At 43.2% G+C, this 20,680-nt stretch overlaps 1 protein-coding gene across 1 annotated transcript in view; it reads right to left on the reverse strand.

Annotated features, from left to right (window-relative positions):
• LOC126473939 (juvenile hormone esterase-like) overlaps positions 1–18,760 on the reverse strand; it is a 128,573-nt gene extending 109,813 nt beyond the window's left edge. Inside the window, exon 1 of the mRNA XM_050101298.1 lies at positions 18,647–18,760. Within this exon, the coding sequence (XP_049957255.1) occupies positions 18,647–18,709 (63 nt within the window). The 5' untranslated portion in view covers positions 18,710–18,760. The remainder of the gene's footprint in view (positions 1–18,646) is intronic.
• Positions 18,761–20,680: the final 1,920 nt, after the last annotated feature.

The following is a 20,680-nucleotide window of genomic DNA, read 5'->3' on the forward strand; positions in this document are numbered from 1 at the left end:
AATTAATATTGAAGTCACCACATATAACTAACTTTTTGAATTTCCTATAAAGTGAACCAAGAACCTCCTCTAGCTTTAACAAAAATGTTGTGAAATCGGAGTCTGGGGATCTATAAATAACAACAGTTAGAAGTTTAGCTCCGTTAAATTTAACCACAGCTGCACAACATTCAAACACCTTTTCAGTGCAGTATTTTGAAACATCAATTGACTCAAATGGGATGCCGTTTTTCACATTCATGGCTACTCCCCCACACCGCAAAGAGCTCCTCGAAAAGCTGCCAGCCAACCTGTATCCTGGTAAAGGAAGCCCCTGAATTATCTCCATATTTAAGAAGTGTTCAGATATACCAATAATTTCAGAGTCAACATCTATAAGCAGTTCACTAACTTTATCTCTAATACCTTGTATATATTGATGAAATATACTAATTCCCTCATTACTCGGATACCTAAGCTTTGTCAAAAGTGATTCCCTTGTTAGAGAGACTTCCCCTAAGCAGGAATACCTATCAGCTGACTTCAATCTAAAAAAGGTGCAGCTCTAACACCCACTACTGCAGGCATTTTCCCATGAGTGATCCCACCAACCCCACCTATGCTGTCACCTATAAGCTTTGCCAACCTCCCCTTCCCATACCTGTTGAGGTGCAGGCCATGTCTAGTGAAACCCGTCCTGCTGATAGACTCCACCGACACCACTGAAATGTGACCCATGCTTTCTGTCATCAGCGCACCCCCAAGTCTCATGTTATTACGCCTGACGGCTGTATTAAGATGAGGCAGATCGTGACGCTGAAACAGTTCCACGAAATGCACATTCGTGTTGCCAGTCTGAGTGGCTATCTTTTCCAGGTCACCATCTATGTTATACTCCCCATCCCTACCAATACTATTACCAGCCCCACCCACAATAACTACCTGATCCTTTTTAGTAAAATCCCTACATAACCCCCCTATGTTAACAGTCACCTGAGCCAACCCTGCATTAGGTTGGTTGGTTGGTTTTGGAGAAGGAGACCAGACAGCTTGGTCATCGGTCTCATCGGATTAGGGAAGGATGGGGAAGGAAGTCGGCCGTGCCCTTTCAGAGGAACCATCCCGGCATTTGCGTGGAGTGATTTAGGGAAATCACGGAAAACCTAAATCAGGATGGCTGGACGCGGGATTGAACCGTCGTCCTCCCGCATGCGAGTCCAGTGTCTAACCACTGCGCCACCTCGCTCGGTCCCTGCATTAGGGCTTCACAATGCTGGTGACCTGGTACTCACTCCCCAGCACTTCCTGCAACTGCTGGCCTACACCTCTGCCATGAGAACTACCTAACAGCAGAACCTTCTTCTTCCTCTTCAACTATGCAACTGTTCTAGGCACAGTAACTACTGAGGTCTGCTGCATACTTCCTACATCTACAGCTACTAGAGATTCCTCTCCACTAGACTCTGACAATTGGTCATATCTATTGTAAACACTAATAGTAAAACTATCTGAAAATCTTCTTCTCCTAGCAGATCTCTTGCCAACAGCCAGCTCTCATTCCCCAACCCCCTTCTCCCTCCTCATCCTATCTAGCTCCTCCTGTGCGTTTTTCAACTGCACATGAAGGGCACAGATGTTACGCTCCTGCTCCTCTATCAACTTACTCTTGCTACATAACCTGCAGTTCCAGGAGAGGATCTCACCAGAATGCCCACTGGCTTCCCCACTGCATTCCCCCCAGTGAAAATACTTCGAACAAGTCTCACACCGCAATCCACTACTCACGAACCTACGGCAAAGCCCACACTTCTCACTCATTGTAAAATTTTACTTTTTCTAAGTGTTGTGTCTAGACAAGACAGCCTAGACACAATGAGAGGAAGCCGAAAGGCACGCGCTAAGCCAAAGCAGGGTGCTTGAGGTCTGAAACAGGATACTTTATGAATGCTATAAAGAAAAGTACGTAGCTTCTGGAATACTTAACTTTAATCCATCCTTTTGGTACATCTGGAGATTGTGACGATACAAGTGCGACTCTTTAGATACATGCAATGTTACTAATGGCGCCTTGCTAGGTCGTAGCCATTGACTTAGCTGAAGGCTATTCTAACTATTGGCTCGGCTAATGAGCTATGCTTCGTCCATGTAGTCGCTAGCAAAGTCGTCCGTACAACTGGGGCGAGTGCTAGTCCGTATCTCGAGACCTGCCTTGTGGTGGCGCTCGGTCTGCGATCCCTGACAGTGGCGACACGCCGGTCCGACATGTACTAGTGGACCGCGGCCGATTTAAAGCTACCACCTAGCAAGTGTGGTGTCTGGCGGTGACACCACATTCCTCCCCCGCAAATCGGCGAACGGTCGTGTTATAAGGCTTCCGCCCGCCGTGGGGAGGACCCCATGTTGATGTATGCGATGAGATGGGGAGCCTAACAACAGGCAAGGCTGTGCCACCCGCACCTGGCCATTCGGTCCGAGGGGATCTAGGAAACGCCTGAAAACCTAGTCCAGGGTGCACGTCAACATGCGGTGTATGCGCCCGTAAAGAGACAGACACTGTCAGGGATCGCAAACCGAGCGCCACCACAAGGCAGGTCTCGAGATACGGACTAGCACTCGCCCCAGTTGTACGGACGACTTTGCTAGCGACTACATGGACGAAGCATAGCTCATTAGCCGACCCAATAGTTAGAATAGCCTTCAGCTAAGTCAATGGCTACGACCTAGCAAGGCGCCATTAGTAACATTGCATGTATCTAAAGAGTCGCACTTGTATCGCCACAATCTCCAGATGTACCAAAAGGATGGATTAAAGTTAAGTATTCCAGAAGCTACGTACTTTTCTTTATAGCATTCATAACGTATCCTGTTTCAGACCTCACGCACCCTGCTTTGGCTTAACGCGTGCCTTTCGGCTTCCTCTCATTGTGTCTAGGCTGTCTTGTCTAGACACAACAATATTTGGCGACGAGTCCAAAAAGGGTCTTGTTCTTTCTAATTGCTTACATTTACTTGTGTCATGGCTTCGCCAGATGTACTGTCCGAATTTTATCGCTTGCAGAATCAGCAGATGCAGGCGTTATTGGATGCCCTTGGACAGCTCGTCCAGGGTCAGCGTGCACTGCAAAACGATGCGGCCGCCGCCGCTTCACCGCTACTGCAGCCACAACTCGCAGTTGCACCGCCTTTTAGGCCGTTTGACCCAGCTACGGAAACATGGACGGGGTGGTCACGCCAGTTTGGATTTCATCTCGTCGCCTACAGAATTCAAGGTAACGAGCGGCAGCCTCATTTATTGGCGTGTGTAGGGATGCAAACGTACCGTGTGATAGTGAAATTATTTCCCTGACGCAACGTAGCAACTCTGTCCTACGAAGAAATTTTGTCTGCTTTAGATGCCTATTTCAAGGAAACAGTTAATGTAGTTGCAAAGAGGTATACTTTCTTTCGTACGAAACATACGGCCGGTCAGACTAATAGGGAGTGGGTTGCAACATTGCAAGGCCTTACAAGGGATTGTGCCTTTGAGTATGAATGTGGACTCCCTTATTCAGATACAATGGTACGTGATGCAATTGCACAGAACGTTTCTGATGTTCGCATATGAGAACAGATTTTGAAACTCTTCAATCCCTCCCTTCAACAAGTGATAGACATATTGGATAGACAAGACACGCTTGACTTTGCTCAGGAATCATTTGCAACTTCGCCAGCCGTGTGTAACATTAACCGGCCCGCCGGGCGCGCTGCACGGCCTGGTAAACTGCCCTCGCGCACGTCCACGCAGCTGCCGCCACGCTCTAAACCAGGTGTGCCGCGCCAGCATACAAATGCAGTGAAATCATGCCCGCGGTGTGCTACTAGACATTCGCGTGACAATTGCCCGTCACGCCAAGCTCTTTTTTTTTTACTGTAATAAAAAAGGACATGTTCAAAGTGTTTGCCAGAAAAAGCTCAGATCAGACAATCACAACCATTCCAGGCCCTTTTCTTCGCGCCGGAATCGAACCAAGGATACTCAGGCCCGTGAACCTTCGCCCATGGACATTCATGTAGTTAATTCCACTTCGTCCAGTGCCACTTTCTCTAACAGTGCCTGTGTGCGTCCCACAAAAAGTGTGCGTCGACGTCGCCGGAAATCACGTCAATTAGCAAGTTCTGTACCTGTATCAGTTCAAATTGCACGAGACAGTCGCTCTTGTCGTCTGCAGGACAATAAACTTTTTGTAGATTTGGACTTTAATGGCAAGGTCATACCATTCCAGCTCGATACCGGAGCTGCAGTTTCATTGCTCAATCATGACACGTACAAACAACTGGGCAAACCTCCGTTGCGTACCGCAAATGTTCAGTTAAATAGTTATTCAGGTCAGAATATCCCTGTGTTAGGACAGTGCAGCCTTCTTGCAACATACAAGGGTCAAACAAAACTTCTGTCATTTTACGTTCTTCGTTCTTCTTCTGCAGTGAACTTGTTTGGTTTAGATTTATTTCAATTGTTTAACTTGTGTATAGTAAATCAGGCCCTATCAGTGAATCAGACTGTGCCTTCAGACAGTGTTTCTCGTCTATGTGAAGAATTTGCAGACATTTTTGCACCAGGCCTTGGTTGCACTAAGAACTATGAAGCACATTTGGAACTGAAAGTAAACGCGCAACCGAAATTTTTCCGAGCGCGCAATGTTCCCCACGCATTGCTTGATGCAGTCGCAAGAACGTTAAACGATTTAGAACCACAAGGTGTGAGTGAATGTGCGCAATGCCTCTTCCCTTTCAGCTCCGCTTCATCGCTTACGCCGTACAGGTGTTCCGTTCGTCTGGACGACGGAATGCGAACGCACCTTTCGCCAGTTGAAATCGGCATTGCTTTCTAATACTTGCCTTACGCCATTCGATCCCCAAAAACCCGTGACCAGCTGACCTCCGCCATGGAACTCTTGCCCGCTCCGGACCACATGGCGTCTTCGCGCGTCGGGTACCCCGATGCAATGGAGGTCGACACTTCGGCCCCTCCTGTCTCTTTACGGGCGCATACACCGCATGTTGACGTGCACCCTGGACTAGGTTTTCAGGCGTTTCCTAGATCCCCTCAGACCCAATGGCCGGGTGCGGGTGGCACAGCCTCGCCTGTTGTTAGGCTCCCCACCTCATCGCATACGTCAACATGGGGTCCTCCCCACGGCGAGCGGAAGCCTTATAACACGACCGTTCGCCGATTTGCGGGAGAGGAATGTGGTGTCACCGCCAGACATCACACTTGCTAGGTGGTAGCTTTAAATCGGCCGCGGTCCACTAGAACATGTCGGACCCGCGTGTCGCCACTGTCAGGGATCGCAGACCGAGCGCCACCACAAGGCAGGTCTCGAGATACGTACTAGCACTCACCCCAGTTGTACGGACGACTTTGCTAGCGACTACATGGACGAAGCATAGCTCATTAGCCGACCCAATAGTTAGAATAGCCTTCAGCTAAGTCAATGGCTACGACCTAGCAAGGCGTCATTAGTAACATTGCATGTATCTAAAGAGTCGCACTTGTATCGCCACAATCTCCAGATGTACCAAAAGGATGGATTAAAGTTAAGTATTCCAGAAGCTACGTACTTTTCTTTATAGCATTCATAACGTATCCTGTTTCAGACCTCACGCACCCTGCTTTGGCTTAGCGCGTGCCTTTCGGCTTCCTCTCATTGTGTCTAGGCTGTCTTGTCTAGACACAACACTTAGAAAAAGTAAACACGCGGGTCCGACATGTACTAGTGGACCGCGACCGATTTAAAGCTACCACCTAGCAAGTGTGGTGTCTGGCGGTGACACCACACTAAGTTCCGCTACTACAATAAGAAGATGTTAAAAACCTGACTACAATAATCACAAACTTACTCTACAAGGGAAGTAACTACTATTGTTAACAGTATTAATAAACAACAAATGTGAATATAACAAAAGACTAATACAGAAAGAGAATCAAACGTCTAATGACACAGTAACGAAGCTGAAAACAGTTCCCAAAAGGTTCTTCTGAAATTATTTCACCAGAAAACACCAAGAACACCGGTTGAAGACTACTAAAGTTCCTAAATAAACCACTATACACAAACAATTAACCCCACTGAACATGCTGAAACTTCAGTGAAACATGTCAGGGAAGTAAAAAGAAAATATAAAAATTGTATCTTGCTCAAGGCGGGCCCTCTCCCTAAATAAATCTGTTTAGATTTTTGTCAGTTTTCCAAACCGCTTAACGCAATGGATGGGATTCTTCCCCATCTGGTCATGTAGCTGCCCTCATTGCCGATAGGGTGTTAAACCCTGACCTTCCTTTCATGACCATAAGAAGAAAACATCCACAAAAAATAAAAACAGAAAAAGAAATGAAGAGACCAAATGAAAAGTATCGAACAAGAGCGAGCAGCAGTTTTCGGTTGTTTGCTGATGATGCTGTGGTACACGTGAAGGTCTTGTTAAATGACTGTGGAAGGGTGCAAGATAACTTGGACAGAATTTACATTTCGTGTGACGAATGAAACAGTGCTCTAAAGGCAGAAAAATCTACATCAGTGCAGATGAGTAGGAAAAACAACTGTGTAATGTTGTAACACAGTATTAGCAGCAGTATTAGCAGTGTGCAGCTTTACACAGTCACGTCGATTAAAACCTGTAATAAAGACAGCGTAAGAAGATCCCTGACAGCTCGCAGCACTGTTGCCAGCTTCCAAGTATGAAATGCAAATGGCTTCTGGCGAAAACAGTTACTGTCTGTAGCAGGGCAGTCAAGATTTAGGCTCACGGGAAGTGCCCTGGTACAAGTGCCATAGTGCTCAGCCTCGTTGCACACTTTCCTCACCGCCACGCCACGGTGCCTGAGTGCGAGGAGGGGGAAGAAGGGAACCTGTGAATGCGCCACACATAAATGGCAGTGCACTCGCACTGGATACGACTTGGTTTTATATTTAAGATTTCTCAGTAACATAGATCAGAAATAACACAAATTTTCGGTATTATTTAAATATTTTTGGCGTGCTGATTACATAATTTTTGTCTGGTACAAACTGTCTGCATATGGACAGACGCAGACAATTTCACAGATTTTCGCGCTCAAGATGCCACATAATCGTGACTTATTTAGTTTCATAATCGAAAAGGTCTTTTATGTATGTCGATCGAAATATTGAAGCATTTTTGCAACCTCGTTATCGAAACGTGAAACTCTACCTGAGGAAACAAACGTAGACGACATGGACAGTTTTAACGTAAAAGGAATTGTCATTAAAATGGGAATTGCCTTGCTAATCAGTCAGTTATATATGCACGTGTAAAGAGACACTTTCAACTGAAACGACAAATGGTCTCGAAAGCAGCTCAAAAACATATGTAAGATGTTCTCAAAATGTTTAGGAGCCTATCTTTGTAATTCTTTCAAGGCCACAATGAATTCTCCAAGCTTCGCCTTTTCTTTAACGGCAGTGAGCATAGAGAATTGGACTGTGTTTGTCAAAATGTGCCTCTTCTACAACGTGATTTTTCTTTTACGTGCATTCTCAGTAAATCAGAAATAAGTTCTTTCTCGCCTTACGATGTGAACAGTGTGCACTTAAATCCACTTAAATGTGAGATCTGCAGTCCATTCCGGATGTTCTAATTTCCGTTCCCGCACTCCTTTTTCCTTCAGAAATTCAACAGTAACGAGTTTTAAACCGGAAAATCGTTCCATGCTTGCCCCTTGACTTAACTAACGTACTTTACAGTATTATATATAGTCTCCATACTCTCCGTTCACTTTTATCGAAAACCGTTGCAAGTTATAATGTAATTATATGCGCGACATCATAAATTTTCTATTCACACCACCAACATCTTTACGTGCTGCATGCCATCATATTTAATACAAATTGATTCTTGATGTACTGAACGATGAATCCCATCTGTTGATCGTTGTAAGTCTTTACTCTTTCACTGTCAGCTAAGTCACCAAATTCTTTCTGCATGATATTGTAATATCGTTTCCTAGCAAATCTGGAGTAACCGTCGCTTTTGCGCCTACATAGTATATATTGAGAATTCTCATCCCTCTCTTCTGTCATTGCCATTCATTTTTAAAGGCTTGTGACGAAGGATCGCTAGATGCCTCTTTTTGTGCAGACATCCACTGGATCTGTGAACATCCTCCATATCACGAACAAGTAGCGAAGGGTAAACAGAGTTAACACCACGATTCTGCCGAAATGAAGAGAGGGTAGAATTTTTATATATCGGTATCGCACTTACAGGAACAGTAACACAATAAACCTAGAAAAAAGGACGTCTATTGGAGAGATCTTTAATGCATTGTACTATTGAAAGTGCATACTTACAGAACAAGCATGTATAAATACGATTCCACCTGTGGGTGTTGGAGAAAACAGTTCCTTTACTCCCACATATATTTAGCAATAACTTAACACTACACACATGAATGAATTGTGTAGACATGAACAGCATGGAATAGCTAACAAAGGCTAAGTCAAAGAATAACTATATCACTGCACGTAAATTAACACTTTACGGAATGTTTATGAAGCACTGTACACTTGCAGGGATCGATTGTCAGAAATAGGTCACTACACACCAATTACGGCTCGATAACTTCGGAATCTGTGAAATCGAGATTGAGCTGTACGACGTGTTCTTGTTACACAACGTCGGGTAATTTCCAAGAACGATTACCTATCGAAGTCGCTGGGTCCAAACGATACATATCGAACGTACGATCGTAAATCGATAATGGCGGGCGTTGTGATCAATTCTTTGTGATCGTCATTTTTATCTGTTTCCCGTTGATCCCGTAGTTGCTCTAACTTATATACCTCCGCGAACTATTTGTGAGTTGCTAGGGAAACCCAGACGATTTATGTCGTTAGTGAGTGGGATCTCAGGTGTTCTTGATGTTTCTTCGGCGGATTCTCTCACATGGAAAAATCTAATTCCATGTTTATCCAGCGTAGAAAATTGTTTGACTTTTTGTCGCAAATATGGAGTACCGCCAATGAGGGAAGAAGGGACTTGGTATACCGTGGTGGTGCGAAGTGTGTAAAACTTCGTAAGAACAGTTTCGATGCTGAAATACCGTTACAATTTCATTGCGGACAATGCGGAAAACGAAAGAGTATCTGGAAGAATACATGGTTCGAATCTTTCAAATTATCCATCCAGACCATCGAATGGACTTTTAACATGACGACAACACCGACGACGAGTAAGATAAGTCGTCTCCTTTGCAATTGCAAGTATTTTTGTAACGCTCTTCTTTTGTCATTGCTGTAGTGACCACCGTAAACATACTCATAACGCCCACCGGTGGAGTTGCATGATCGATTTACGATCGCACGTGCGATATGTATCGTTTGGACTCAGCGACGTCAATAGGTATTCATTCTTGGAAATTACCCAACCTGGACACAGGACATGTGGTTTCCTCAGGCAATCAGAACGCTCAATGAGAGCACATTACACGTTATGTAATCGATCAACCGTATCATGATATTTGCAATGTATGAACCTACAAACGAGAAAAAATTATAAGACTGAAACAGAAAAAAAGTCGATATTCCGTTGTAATGTACAACATGTGTAGTACCAAGCAAAGTGATGTTGTAACATACCTGTACTGTTGGGCAAATTAAAGGCTCCGGTTTCCCGGAATGGCACAGAACTGTCGTCGTTAGTCGTGCTTGCAACATTCTCCGAAAGAATTATTGCATTACAATTTCGCTGGGCCGGTAAAGTTTACCCCCTTCAACAAAAAAAATGTGAGGTAATATTTATTTCTGGCGATGTTCCCGACACTCAGCTAAATAAGCAGCGAAATGTTTGGTCTTTCTGTCAAAACGTGGGATGGCGTATCTGAAGTCCCCACATTCTATCCACTTTCTGTGTGTGAACGGAACGATCTTTCGTATCTATGAAGTTCAGACTATGGTTCACTTTAAGGTGCTAAAAACCTTCGTCGTCCCAGGTATGATCTTTTATTATTCTGAACAGCACTTCCTTGGTCCGAAATACAACGGGCTCAAGAAGTATTTCTTCGACCCTCGCCGAATTTCATCGAACACGCAGTTTCGTACGATTTCACGGCCTTTCTTGTGTTTCCTTTTCCCAAATTTCACTACGCCAATTCACAACCAAACAGTTGATTGCCAACCTAACCTAGAGCTATGGCTACGCCACAGCCCAGTCTGTCACCACAACTAGATTTTCTGCGAATTCATTGGCTTCCAAAACTCACAACCAAAACCGTTACATTCCAACCTAACCTAGACCTCTGACTACCTCTGACTACGCTATATATCAGTCTGTCACCACAACCAGATTTTTGATTTCACATTCGTTGTCTTCGCCAACTCACAACCAAATTGTTGCATTCCAACCTAACCTAAATCTCTGACTACGCTACAAATCAATCTGTCACCACAGTCAAGTTATTTGCTGTCACAGTCGTTGGCTTCGCCGACTCACAATCAAACTGTTGCATTCCAACCTAAACTAGACCTCTGGTTACGTTACAGATCAATCTGTCACCACAACCAGATTTTTTCTGCCAATTCAAGCTGTGCTCTTACGTCCCAGCCACAGCTTTACCAACCACCTGGATATCGCAATACATTCGTAGAACAATATCCATGTATTTGTATCAACAAAGACCATAAAAGTCACTGCTTCATTCCGAGCAATTTAACCCTAGATCACTAAACCCTCCTAGAATTAAAGATTCCAATTGGCACCAATTCGTGGTACCCGCCAACATTTTAAGCAGTACAATTGTCAGTATAGGGTGTAAAATAGGAGATTTTGTACTTATTTTGTTTGTGATGTATCACCGAAGACCTTGTAATTAACTAATGCATAAACTGTAAATTATGATTTCCTTTGAATAAAATATGGAGTAGTTAGAACGGTTTAGTAACAATGTCACAATGTCGCCCGCCCCTTTAATGTTCTAAGATTAAGTTTTGTTGTTGCATCCAAGCCGTACCATACCCTCGGAAATCGTGATGCGGAAACCACAACATATTCGGAATAAAACAGCCATACATTTCTCTCAAACAAGAGTAGCACTGTGACTGCTTCATTCACATCAATTTAAGATGTCGTCTTACATCCCAGTCTAACCACAACCCTGACTAAAAAAAGGCAGAACCAAAATTATATATGAAGGCGTAGCTCTTCTTATTTCTGTACTCTATATATTTTAATTTGTGTGTGAACAGATCACGTCTGCTACGCTCAATGTAACTGGCTAATTAGGTAACGTGCCCTATGCTCAGACTGCGTAACAAAAGCACGTTGTACAGTACAATCTCGATTTCACAGTTCCCGAACCTATCGTGCCATATTTGGTGGACTTCGTATTTACACTTGCCTATTCCTCAAATATGGAGTTTCAGTGCTACAGCGCATTAAAGATCTATCCAAGAGAGGTCCTTTTCTTCTCGGTTTGTTGTGCTAAAATGCCTGAAAGTGCGATACCGATGTATAAAAGTTTAACCTAAAGATAGCTGTGCCGAGCGAAAAATGTCGCACCAGAATACTAAATGAAATGTTGCGCTGTACCGAGTACTTTCTGGAAGGAACGAACGAAGATGCTACGGGCGGAGCCTTGTCCCGCCCATGGCCCGCACACTCGACCCGCTTGAAGTTTGGCACCCTGTGACTAGCACTCGTCTACAGAGCTGGGATAACACACAGGCGTTGCCATCGAGACGTTTACAAAATCACCATCGTTGGCCCATCCCACTGCAATGGTCAGAGATCAACCTACGACGGCTGAACTATAGGCACAAGATTGCAAAACGATATGAAATGGAACGAGCACGTAAGGACATTAGTAGGAAAGAAGAATGATCGACTTCGTTTTACTGGGAGAACTTTAGGAAATTGTAGCGCATCCACAAAGGAGACCGCGTTTACAACACTAGTGTGATCCAGTCCTGAGTCCTGCTCGAATGTTTCAGATCTACACCAGGTCGGATGAAAGGAAGACACAAGAGCAGTTCTGCCGGATGCTGCTAGATCTTTTACCGGTACATTCGATCAGAACGCAAATATTACGGAGATTAAATGTTTCGTGAACTCAATGGTAATCTCTGGAGGTAAGACAACGTTCTTGTCGCGAGGCACTACTGAGAAAATTTAGGGAACCGGAGTTTTTGGCTCACTGCAGAATGATTCTACTGCCGCTGACGCTCATTTCGCGTAAGGACTAAGAAGATAAGAGAAATTACGGCTCGCACGGAGACACGTGGACATTTTTTCACTCGCTCCATTTGTGTGTGGAATAGGAAAGGAAATGCCTGACATCGGTGCAAGGAACACTCCGCCTTGCAGCCGGCCTCGGTGGCCGAGCGGTTCTAGGCGCTTCAGTCCGGAACCGCGCGACTGCTACGGTTGCAGGTTCGAGTCCTGCCTCGGGCATGGATGTGTGTGATGTCCTTAGGATAGTTAGGTTTAAGTAGTTCTAAGTTATAGGGGACTGACGACCTCAGATGTTAAGTCCCATAGTACTCAGAGCCATTTGAACTCCGCCTTGCATCATGCGGTGGCTTGCGGAATATGAATCTAGCTGTATGTATAGACAATATTCAGTAAAGCCGCGACTAGTGAGTATGATGGGCAGGGGCACTATGAATATAGTGCGGGACAATATGTTGCGAATGTGGATCTCACGGGAGGCGTGCCAGACATAAGTCCCAGCAGTCGCACTATCCTCTGTGTTGCCGACACGGTAGTTCAGAGTGTTTGGTCAGAGAGGCGCTAGCCCTCTGTAAAAAAAAAAAACTGAGTAAAGGGAACAACGATCAACTTGAACGGATGTCCTAAGACGTCCGCCCAGACCAAACGCAACGAACGATACCGAACAAAATGGAAGGAAAAAAGAAAAATGGATAGAGCGTCTGCCATGTAAGAAAGAGATCCCAGATTCGAGTTCACAAATTTTCAACTGTTCCCATTGACTTATATCAACGCCTGTATGCAGCTAAAGGTATTCATTTCATCGTAATTAAAAATTATTCTTCTTTTTGACTTTTTCCTTTCAGATTTGTATATATGTAAGTCATACAATCAAACTTGCCCTACCCGTCGTTGTGAACGATGATATATCGGAGGCACGCAGCCGCGATGTATTTTATTGCATGAAAGATTACAGTAGTCCTCAGGCTGTACTTTACTCGTTTAACATACATGACCGATTACGGAATACACATTCCATCATCTGGTGTGTAAGGGAATCCAATCATATCCACATTGATTCAGTGAAATACGTCCATACTTGGAGAGCCGACGGCCTGCCATACCATTTTTCCTCTAACGCACTAGTTCAGATGATGTCTTCTTTAACAGACAGTTGTAGACATTATCTCGACGAATTTTATATTTTACTTCACATCACTAATATGTCGACTGCTGAAGATAAATACACTACTGGCCATTAAAATTGCTACATCACGAAGATGATGTGCTACAGACGCGAAATTTAACAGACAGGAAGAAGATGCTTTGATATGCAAATAATTAGCTTTTCAGAGCATTCACACAAGGCTGGCGCCGGTCGCGGAAAGTTTCCAACCCATTTCTCATACACAAACAGCAGTTGACCGGCGTTGCCTGGTGAAACGTTGTTGTGATGCTTAGTGTAAGGAGGAGAAATACGTACCATCACGTTTCGACTTTGACAAAGGTCGGATTGTAGCCTATCGCGATTGCAGTTTATCGTACCGCGACATTGCTGCTCGCTTTGGTCGAGAGCCAATGACTGTTGTCTACTCTCGGGGCCTTGTTTCGACTCAGGTCTTTCAGTGTTCTGTCAAACTCTTCACGCAGTATCGTATCTAACATTTCATCTTCATCTACAAACCCTTCCATTTCCATAATATTGTCCTCAAGTACATCGCCCTTGTATAGACCTTCTATATACTCCTTCCACCTTTCTGCTTTCCCTTCTTTGCTTAGAACTGGGTTTCCATCTGAGCTCTTGATATTCATACAAGTGGTTCTCTTTTCTCCAAAGGTCTCTTTAATTTTCCTGTAGGCAGTATCTATCTTACCCCTAGTGAGATGAGCCTCTACATCCTTACATTTGTCCTTTAGCCATCCCTGCTTAGCCATTTTGCACTTCCTGTCGATCTCATTATTGAGACGTCTGTATTCCTTTTTGCCTGCTTCATTTACTGCATTTTTATATTTTCTCCTTTCATCAATTAAATTCAATATTTCTTCTGTTACTCAAGGATTTCTACTAGCCCTCGTCTTTTTACCTACTTGATACTCTGCTGCCTTCACTATTTCATCCCTCAGAGCTACCCATTCTTCTTCTACTGTGTTTCTTTCCCCCATTCCTGTCAATTGTTCCCTTATGCACTATCTTGGCCACAATAATGCATTCACTATGCTGTTTGTAGTTGCTTACCCGCACTCCTATTTTTTTATTCATTAACGTGTGGTTCCTGAAGAGGGGCAGCAGCCTTTTCAGTAGTTGCAAGGGCAACAGTCTGGATGATTGACTGATCTGGCCTTGTAACAATAACCAAAACGGCATTGCCGTGCCGGTACTGCGAACGGCTGAAAGCAAGGGGAAACTACAGCCGTAATTTTTCCCGAGGGCATGCAGCTTTACTGTATGATTACATGATGATGGCGTCCTCTTGGGTAAAATATTCCGGAGGTAAAATAGTCCCCCATTCGGATCTCCGGGCGGGGACTACTCAAGAGGATGTCGTTATCAGGAGAAAGAAAACTGGCGTTCTACGGATCGGAGCGTGGATGTCAGATCCCTTAATCGGGCAGGTAGGTTAGAAAATTTAAAAAGGGAAATGGATAGGTTGAAGTTAGATATAGTGGGAATTAGTGAAGTTCGGTGGCAGGAGGAACAAGACTTCTGGTCAGGTGACTACAGGGTTATAAACACAAAATCAAATAGGGGTAATGCAGGAGTAGGTTTAATAATGAATAGGAAAATAGGAATGCGGGTAAGCTACTACAAACAGCATAGTGAACGCATTATTGTGGCCAAGATAGATACGAAGCCCACACCTACTACAGTAGTACAAGTTTATATGCCAACTAGCTCTGCAGATGACGAAGAAATTGAAGAAATGTATGATGAAATAAAAGAAATTATTCAGATTGTGAAGGGAGACGAAAATTTAATAGTCATGGGTGACTGGAATTCGAGTGTAGGAAAAGGGAGAGAAGGAAACATAGTAGGTGAATATGGATTGGGGGACAGAAATGAAAGAGGAAGCCGTCTGGTAGAATTTTGCACAGAGCACAACATAATCATAACTAACACTTGGTTTAAGAATCATGAAAGAAGGTTGTATACATGGAAGAACCCTGGAGATACTAAAAGTTATCAGATAGATTATATAATGGTAAGACAGAGATTTAGGAACCAGGTTTTAAATTGTAAGACATTTCCAGGGGCAGATGTGGACTCTGACCACAATCTATTGGTTATGACCTGTAGATTAAAACTGAAGAAACTGCAAAAAGGTAGGAATTTAAGGAGATGGGACCTGGATAAACTAAAAGAACCAGAGGTTATACAGAGATTCAGGGAGAGCATAAGGGAGCAATTGACAGGAATGGGGGAAATAAATACAGTAGAAGAAGAATGGGTAGCTTTGAGGGATGAAGTAGTGAAGGCAGCAGTGGATCAAGTAGGTAAAAAGACGAGGGCTAGTAGAAATCCTTGGGTAACAGAAGAAATATTGAATTTAATTGATGAAAGGAGAAAATATAAAAATGCAGTAAGTGAAACAGGCAAAAAGGAATACAAACGTCTCAAAAATGAGATTGACAGGAAGTGCAAAATGGCTAAGCAGGGATGGCTAGAGGACAAATGTAAGGATGTAGAGGCCTATCTCACTAGGGGTAAGATAGATACCGCTTACAGGAAAATTAAAGAGACCTTTGGAGAAAAGAGAACCACTTGTATGAATATCAAGAGCTCAGATGGAAACCCAGTTCTAAACAAAGAAGGAAAAGCAGAAAGGTGGAAGGAGTATATAGAGGGTCTATACAAGGGAGATGTACTCGAGGACAATATTATGGAAATGGAAGAGGATGTAGATGAAGATGAAATGGGAGATATGATACTGCGTGAAGAGTTTGACAGAGCACTGAAAGACCTGAGTCGAAACAAGGCCCCCGGAGTAGACAATATTCCATTGGAACTACTGACGGCCGTGGGAGAGCCAGTCCTGACAAAACTCTACCATCTGGTGAGCAAGATGTATGAGACAGGTGTAATACCCTCAGACTTCAGGAAGAATATAATAATTCCAATCCCAAAGAAAGCAGGTGTTGACAGATGTGAAAATTACCGAACTATCAGCTTAATAAGTCACAGCTGCAAAATACTAACACGAATTCTTTACAGACGAATGGAAAAACTAGTAGAAGCCAACCTCGGGGAAGATCAGTTTGGATTCCGTAGAAACACTGGAACACGTGAGGCAATACTGACCTTACGACTTATCTTAGAAGAAAGATTAAGGAAAGGCAAACCTACGTTTCTAGCATTTGTAGACTTAGAGAAAGCTTTTGACAATGTTGATTGGAATACTCTCTTTCAAATTCTAAAGGTGGCAGGGGTAAAATACAGGGAGCGAAAGGCTATTTACAATTTGTACAGAAACCAGATGGCAGTTATAAGAGTCGAGGGACATGAAAGGGAAGCAGTGGTTGGGAAGGGAGTAAGACAGGGTTGTAGCCTCTCCCCGATGTTGTTCAATCTGTATATTGAGCAAGCAGTAAAGGAAACAAAAGAAAAATTCGGAGTAGGTATTAAAATTCATGGAGAAGAAATAAAAACTTTGAGGTTCGCCGATGACATTGTAATTCTGTCAGAGACAGCAAAGGACTTGGAAGAGCAGTTGAATGGAATGGACAGTGTCTTGAATGGAGGATATAAGATGAACATCAACAAAAGCAAAACAAGGATAATGGAATGTAGTCTAATTAAGTCGGGTGATGCTGAGGGAATTAGATTAGGAAATGAGGCACTTAAAGTAGTAAAGGAGTTTTGCTATTTGGGGAGCAAAATAACTGATGATGGTCGAAGTAGAGAAAATATAAAATGTAGGCTGGCAATGGCAAGGAAAGCGTTTCTGAAGAAGAGAAATTTGTTAACATCCAGTATTGATTTAAGTGTCAGGAAGTCATTTCTGAAAGTATTCGTATGGAGTGTAGCCATGTATGGAAGTGAAACATGGACGATAAATAGTTTGGACAAGAAGAGAATAGAAGCTTTCGAAATGTGGTGCTACAGAAGAATGCTGAAGATTAGATGGGTAGATCACATAACTAATGAGGAAGTATTGAATAGGATTGGGGAGAAGAGAAGTTTGTGGCACAACTTGACCAGAAGAAGGGATCGGTTGGTAGGACATGTTCTGAGGCATCAAGGGATCACCAATTTAGTATTGGAGGGCAGCGTGGAGGGTAAAAATCGTAGAGGGAGACCAAGAGATGAATACACTAAGCAGATTCAGAAGGATGTAGGTTGCAGTAGGTACTGGGAGATGAAAAAGCTTGCACAGGATAGAGTAGCATGGAGAGCTGCATCAAACCAGTCTCAGGACTGAAGACCACAAGAACAACAACAACATATTAAACCTACTCCTGCATTACCCCTATTTGATTTTGTGTTTATAACCCTGTATTCACCTGACCAGAAGTCTTGTTCCTCCTGCCACCGAACTTCACTAATTCCCGCTATATCTAACTTTAACCTATCCATTTCCCTTTTTAAATTTTCTAACCTACCTGCCCGATTAAGGGATCTGACATTCCACTCTCCGAACGCCAGTTTTCTTTTTCCTGATAATGACGTCCTCTTGAGTAGTCCCCGCCCAGAGATCCGAATGGTGGACTATTTTACCTCTGGAATATTTTACCCAAGGTGACGCCATCATCATTTAACAATACAGTAAAGCTGCATGGCCTCGGGGAAAATTACGGCTGTAGTTTCCCCTTGCTTTCAGCCGTTCGCAGTACCAGCACAGCAAGGCCGTTTTGGTTAGTGTCACAAGGCCAGATCAGTCAATCATCCAGAATGTTGCCCCTGCAACTACTGAAAAGGCTGCTGCCTCTCTTCAGGAACCACACGTTTGTCTGGCCTCTCAACAGATACCCCTGCGTTGTGGTTGCACCTACGGTACGGCACGCAAGCCTCCCCACCAACGGCAAGGTCCATGGTTCATGGGGGGGAAATGTTATGTAAGGGTTTGAAATTATGTATAAAGTTTGTTGCCAGTCGCTAAGTACTGGATGAATAAAGTATGGGTATTCGCGCCTCGTGGGCTACACTGCTTCTCCACCATCAACTCCACCCCTTTAATAGGTAAGCGGTTCGCACTCCCACCATGATTCTTTCCAGATAGTAAGTGATATGTGTACCACGTTTGATTGAAATCGGTCCAGTGGTTTAGTATGCGATGTAGTACATACATACATACAACATATGCACATGTATACACGCTTATGTAGATCCATTTTTATAATTTGTATTATACTGTAGAGAGTACTATGTCGTATGATACTTTCAAAATTTTATAATATTTGGTTTCTGGACTTATGACGTCTGGAATGTTCCCATGACTCGAAGACAGAAGGTCCTCTTGTCCCTTACCTTTGCATAACTGTTAAGCAGAAGAAGCTGAAGAGCGAAGCAACTACAGAAGCAGTTTACCATCGTGGATTCGCCAGGGTCACGACAACGCTACTACTAGTGAGGATTAAGGGGACACCATCTATAAGGGTTTGCCACAGCTGGGGTAATATCTGCCAGCCTGTTAGAGGGCTGGAGACGTGCGTCATTGTGTATTATTGGTTTGCGTCATTGTGTCCTATTAGTTCAGATGCAGCTTTTGTCCGTAACTCGACGCCACTTAAAAGCATCTCTGTAACATGGGTTTGATCAAACCAACTCGTGAATCAAGGCCTTCGAAATGCGTCAGCAATGTGATATTTACTCAGTTGCTGCAACAGACACAAACAGGGCGGAAGAGTAAGTAAGTGATGTTTTGACGTTTTCGTGATAATGTCGTTGCAATTACGATGAAATGTTCACATGTTACTGGAGTTCTTGCTCCTGATTACCGTATGTAAAAGACGGTTCCTACATCCCATTACTCTAAATTCACTTTAAAAATACTCAGCCTGTTAAACTCTCGTCTTAGTATCGTTATTGTTAGCAACGGTCTGTGCTGGTATTTCTATGTTTTCCTAAGTACTGTAACGTTCTAAACGTAAAGTTCTTTTTAAAAAAATTAAATAATAAACTTTACGAATACATTACATGAATGTCTGAACTGTGGAATGGATACAAAACTCGAATTGTCGTGTTGCGTGTTGAAAGTGCAAGTGATGTGCTTACTCTGTGTTACTGTTAGCGAAACTTTACAGAATCCGTTGGGCAATGCAACTCCCAATACCAATAACTAAATATAGTCACTGCAAAATACATTCAGCCCTTAGGCACTGAATCATCTGGCTCTGTTCAAAACAAATAAATTAAATTGTCTTACCTCTAAAGCAGCAACGGAGTAATGCGATACATTCTGGTCTCTCATAAAAAAATATGCATACGCTAACTACAGGCTCAGCAGTATGCAGTGCTACCATAATACTTAAAATGCACTTGACTCTTTTGGCTAATAAACGAGAACATATAAAAAAATCCAACTTCTTTGAAAAATATATGACATGGACTGGGAGGTGATTCTGATTACGTTGAATTACTAACTCACAGTTTTTTTAGCAAAATTATAATGCAAGTTAAGTTTAGCTTTTCAAAAACATCCGACAATTGAAGTTACATTACTCACAACTGATTCACAAACAATGCAATTAAAAAAGCAAGTATTATCTAACTTCATTAATCCAACATAAATGCAAAACATCAAAATACTCATAGCTCTGTTAACAAATCTTAAAGTCATTACAAAAATGAAATATCTAACTATGTCTTTTTTCACAAACAGTTTACGTACATTCTGGGGTTACTCAACAATTACAAGTTATCAACCAATTCATATGCACTAAAGCAAATATCATAATTATTAAACATCTTTACCTTACTTGCCTGAAGACTTCTGCTTCCATTTTCAACAATATTGACATATCTACATTAATCTTACTCTTGGTGGCTTCACACAGCACACCACAGAAACTACTTACTCCATCGTCTTTCCCTCACACAGTTTCCTACAACTAAGCGAAATGCGCTCTCTTACTCCAACATCAGCAGTACAGTACCTTTGGCTCTGTGGTCGCGCACTGTCAGCGATCCAAATTATCGAGCCTGTCAGAGACATTCATTGTTTATAGTACACTACCTTCATTTTAATTTATTAATATTTTGATCTTACTCTGGTGCCACATACAAGTGCGCCCCAGTATACTCCTTTTACAACCCTCCAGTGGGGTTTAAGAAATTTGGTACATATTTGGAATTACACTCCTGGAAATGGAAAAAAGAACACATTGACACCGGTGTGTCAGACCCACCATACTTGCTCCGGACACTGAGAGAGGGCTGTACAAGCAATGATCACACGCACGGCACAGCGGACACACCAGGAACCGCGGTGTTGGCCGTCGAATGGCGCTAACTGCGCAGCATTTGTGCACCGCCGCCGTCAGTGTCAGCCAGTTTGCCGTG

This window comes from Schistocerca serialis, chromosome 4 (genome assembly GCF_023864345.2).
Source record: "Schistocerca serialis cubense isolate TAMUIC-IGC-003099 chromosome 4, iqSchSeri2.2, whole genome shotgun sequence".
Lineage (NCBI taxonomy): Eukaryota > Metazoa > Arthropoda > Insecta > Orthoptera > Acrididae > Schistocerca > Schistocerca serialis.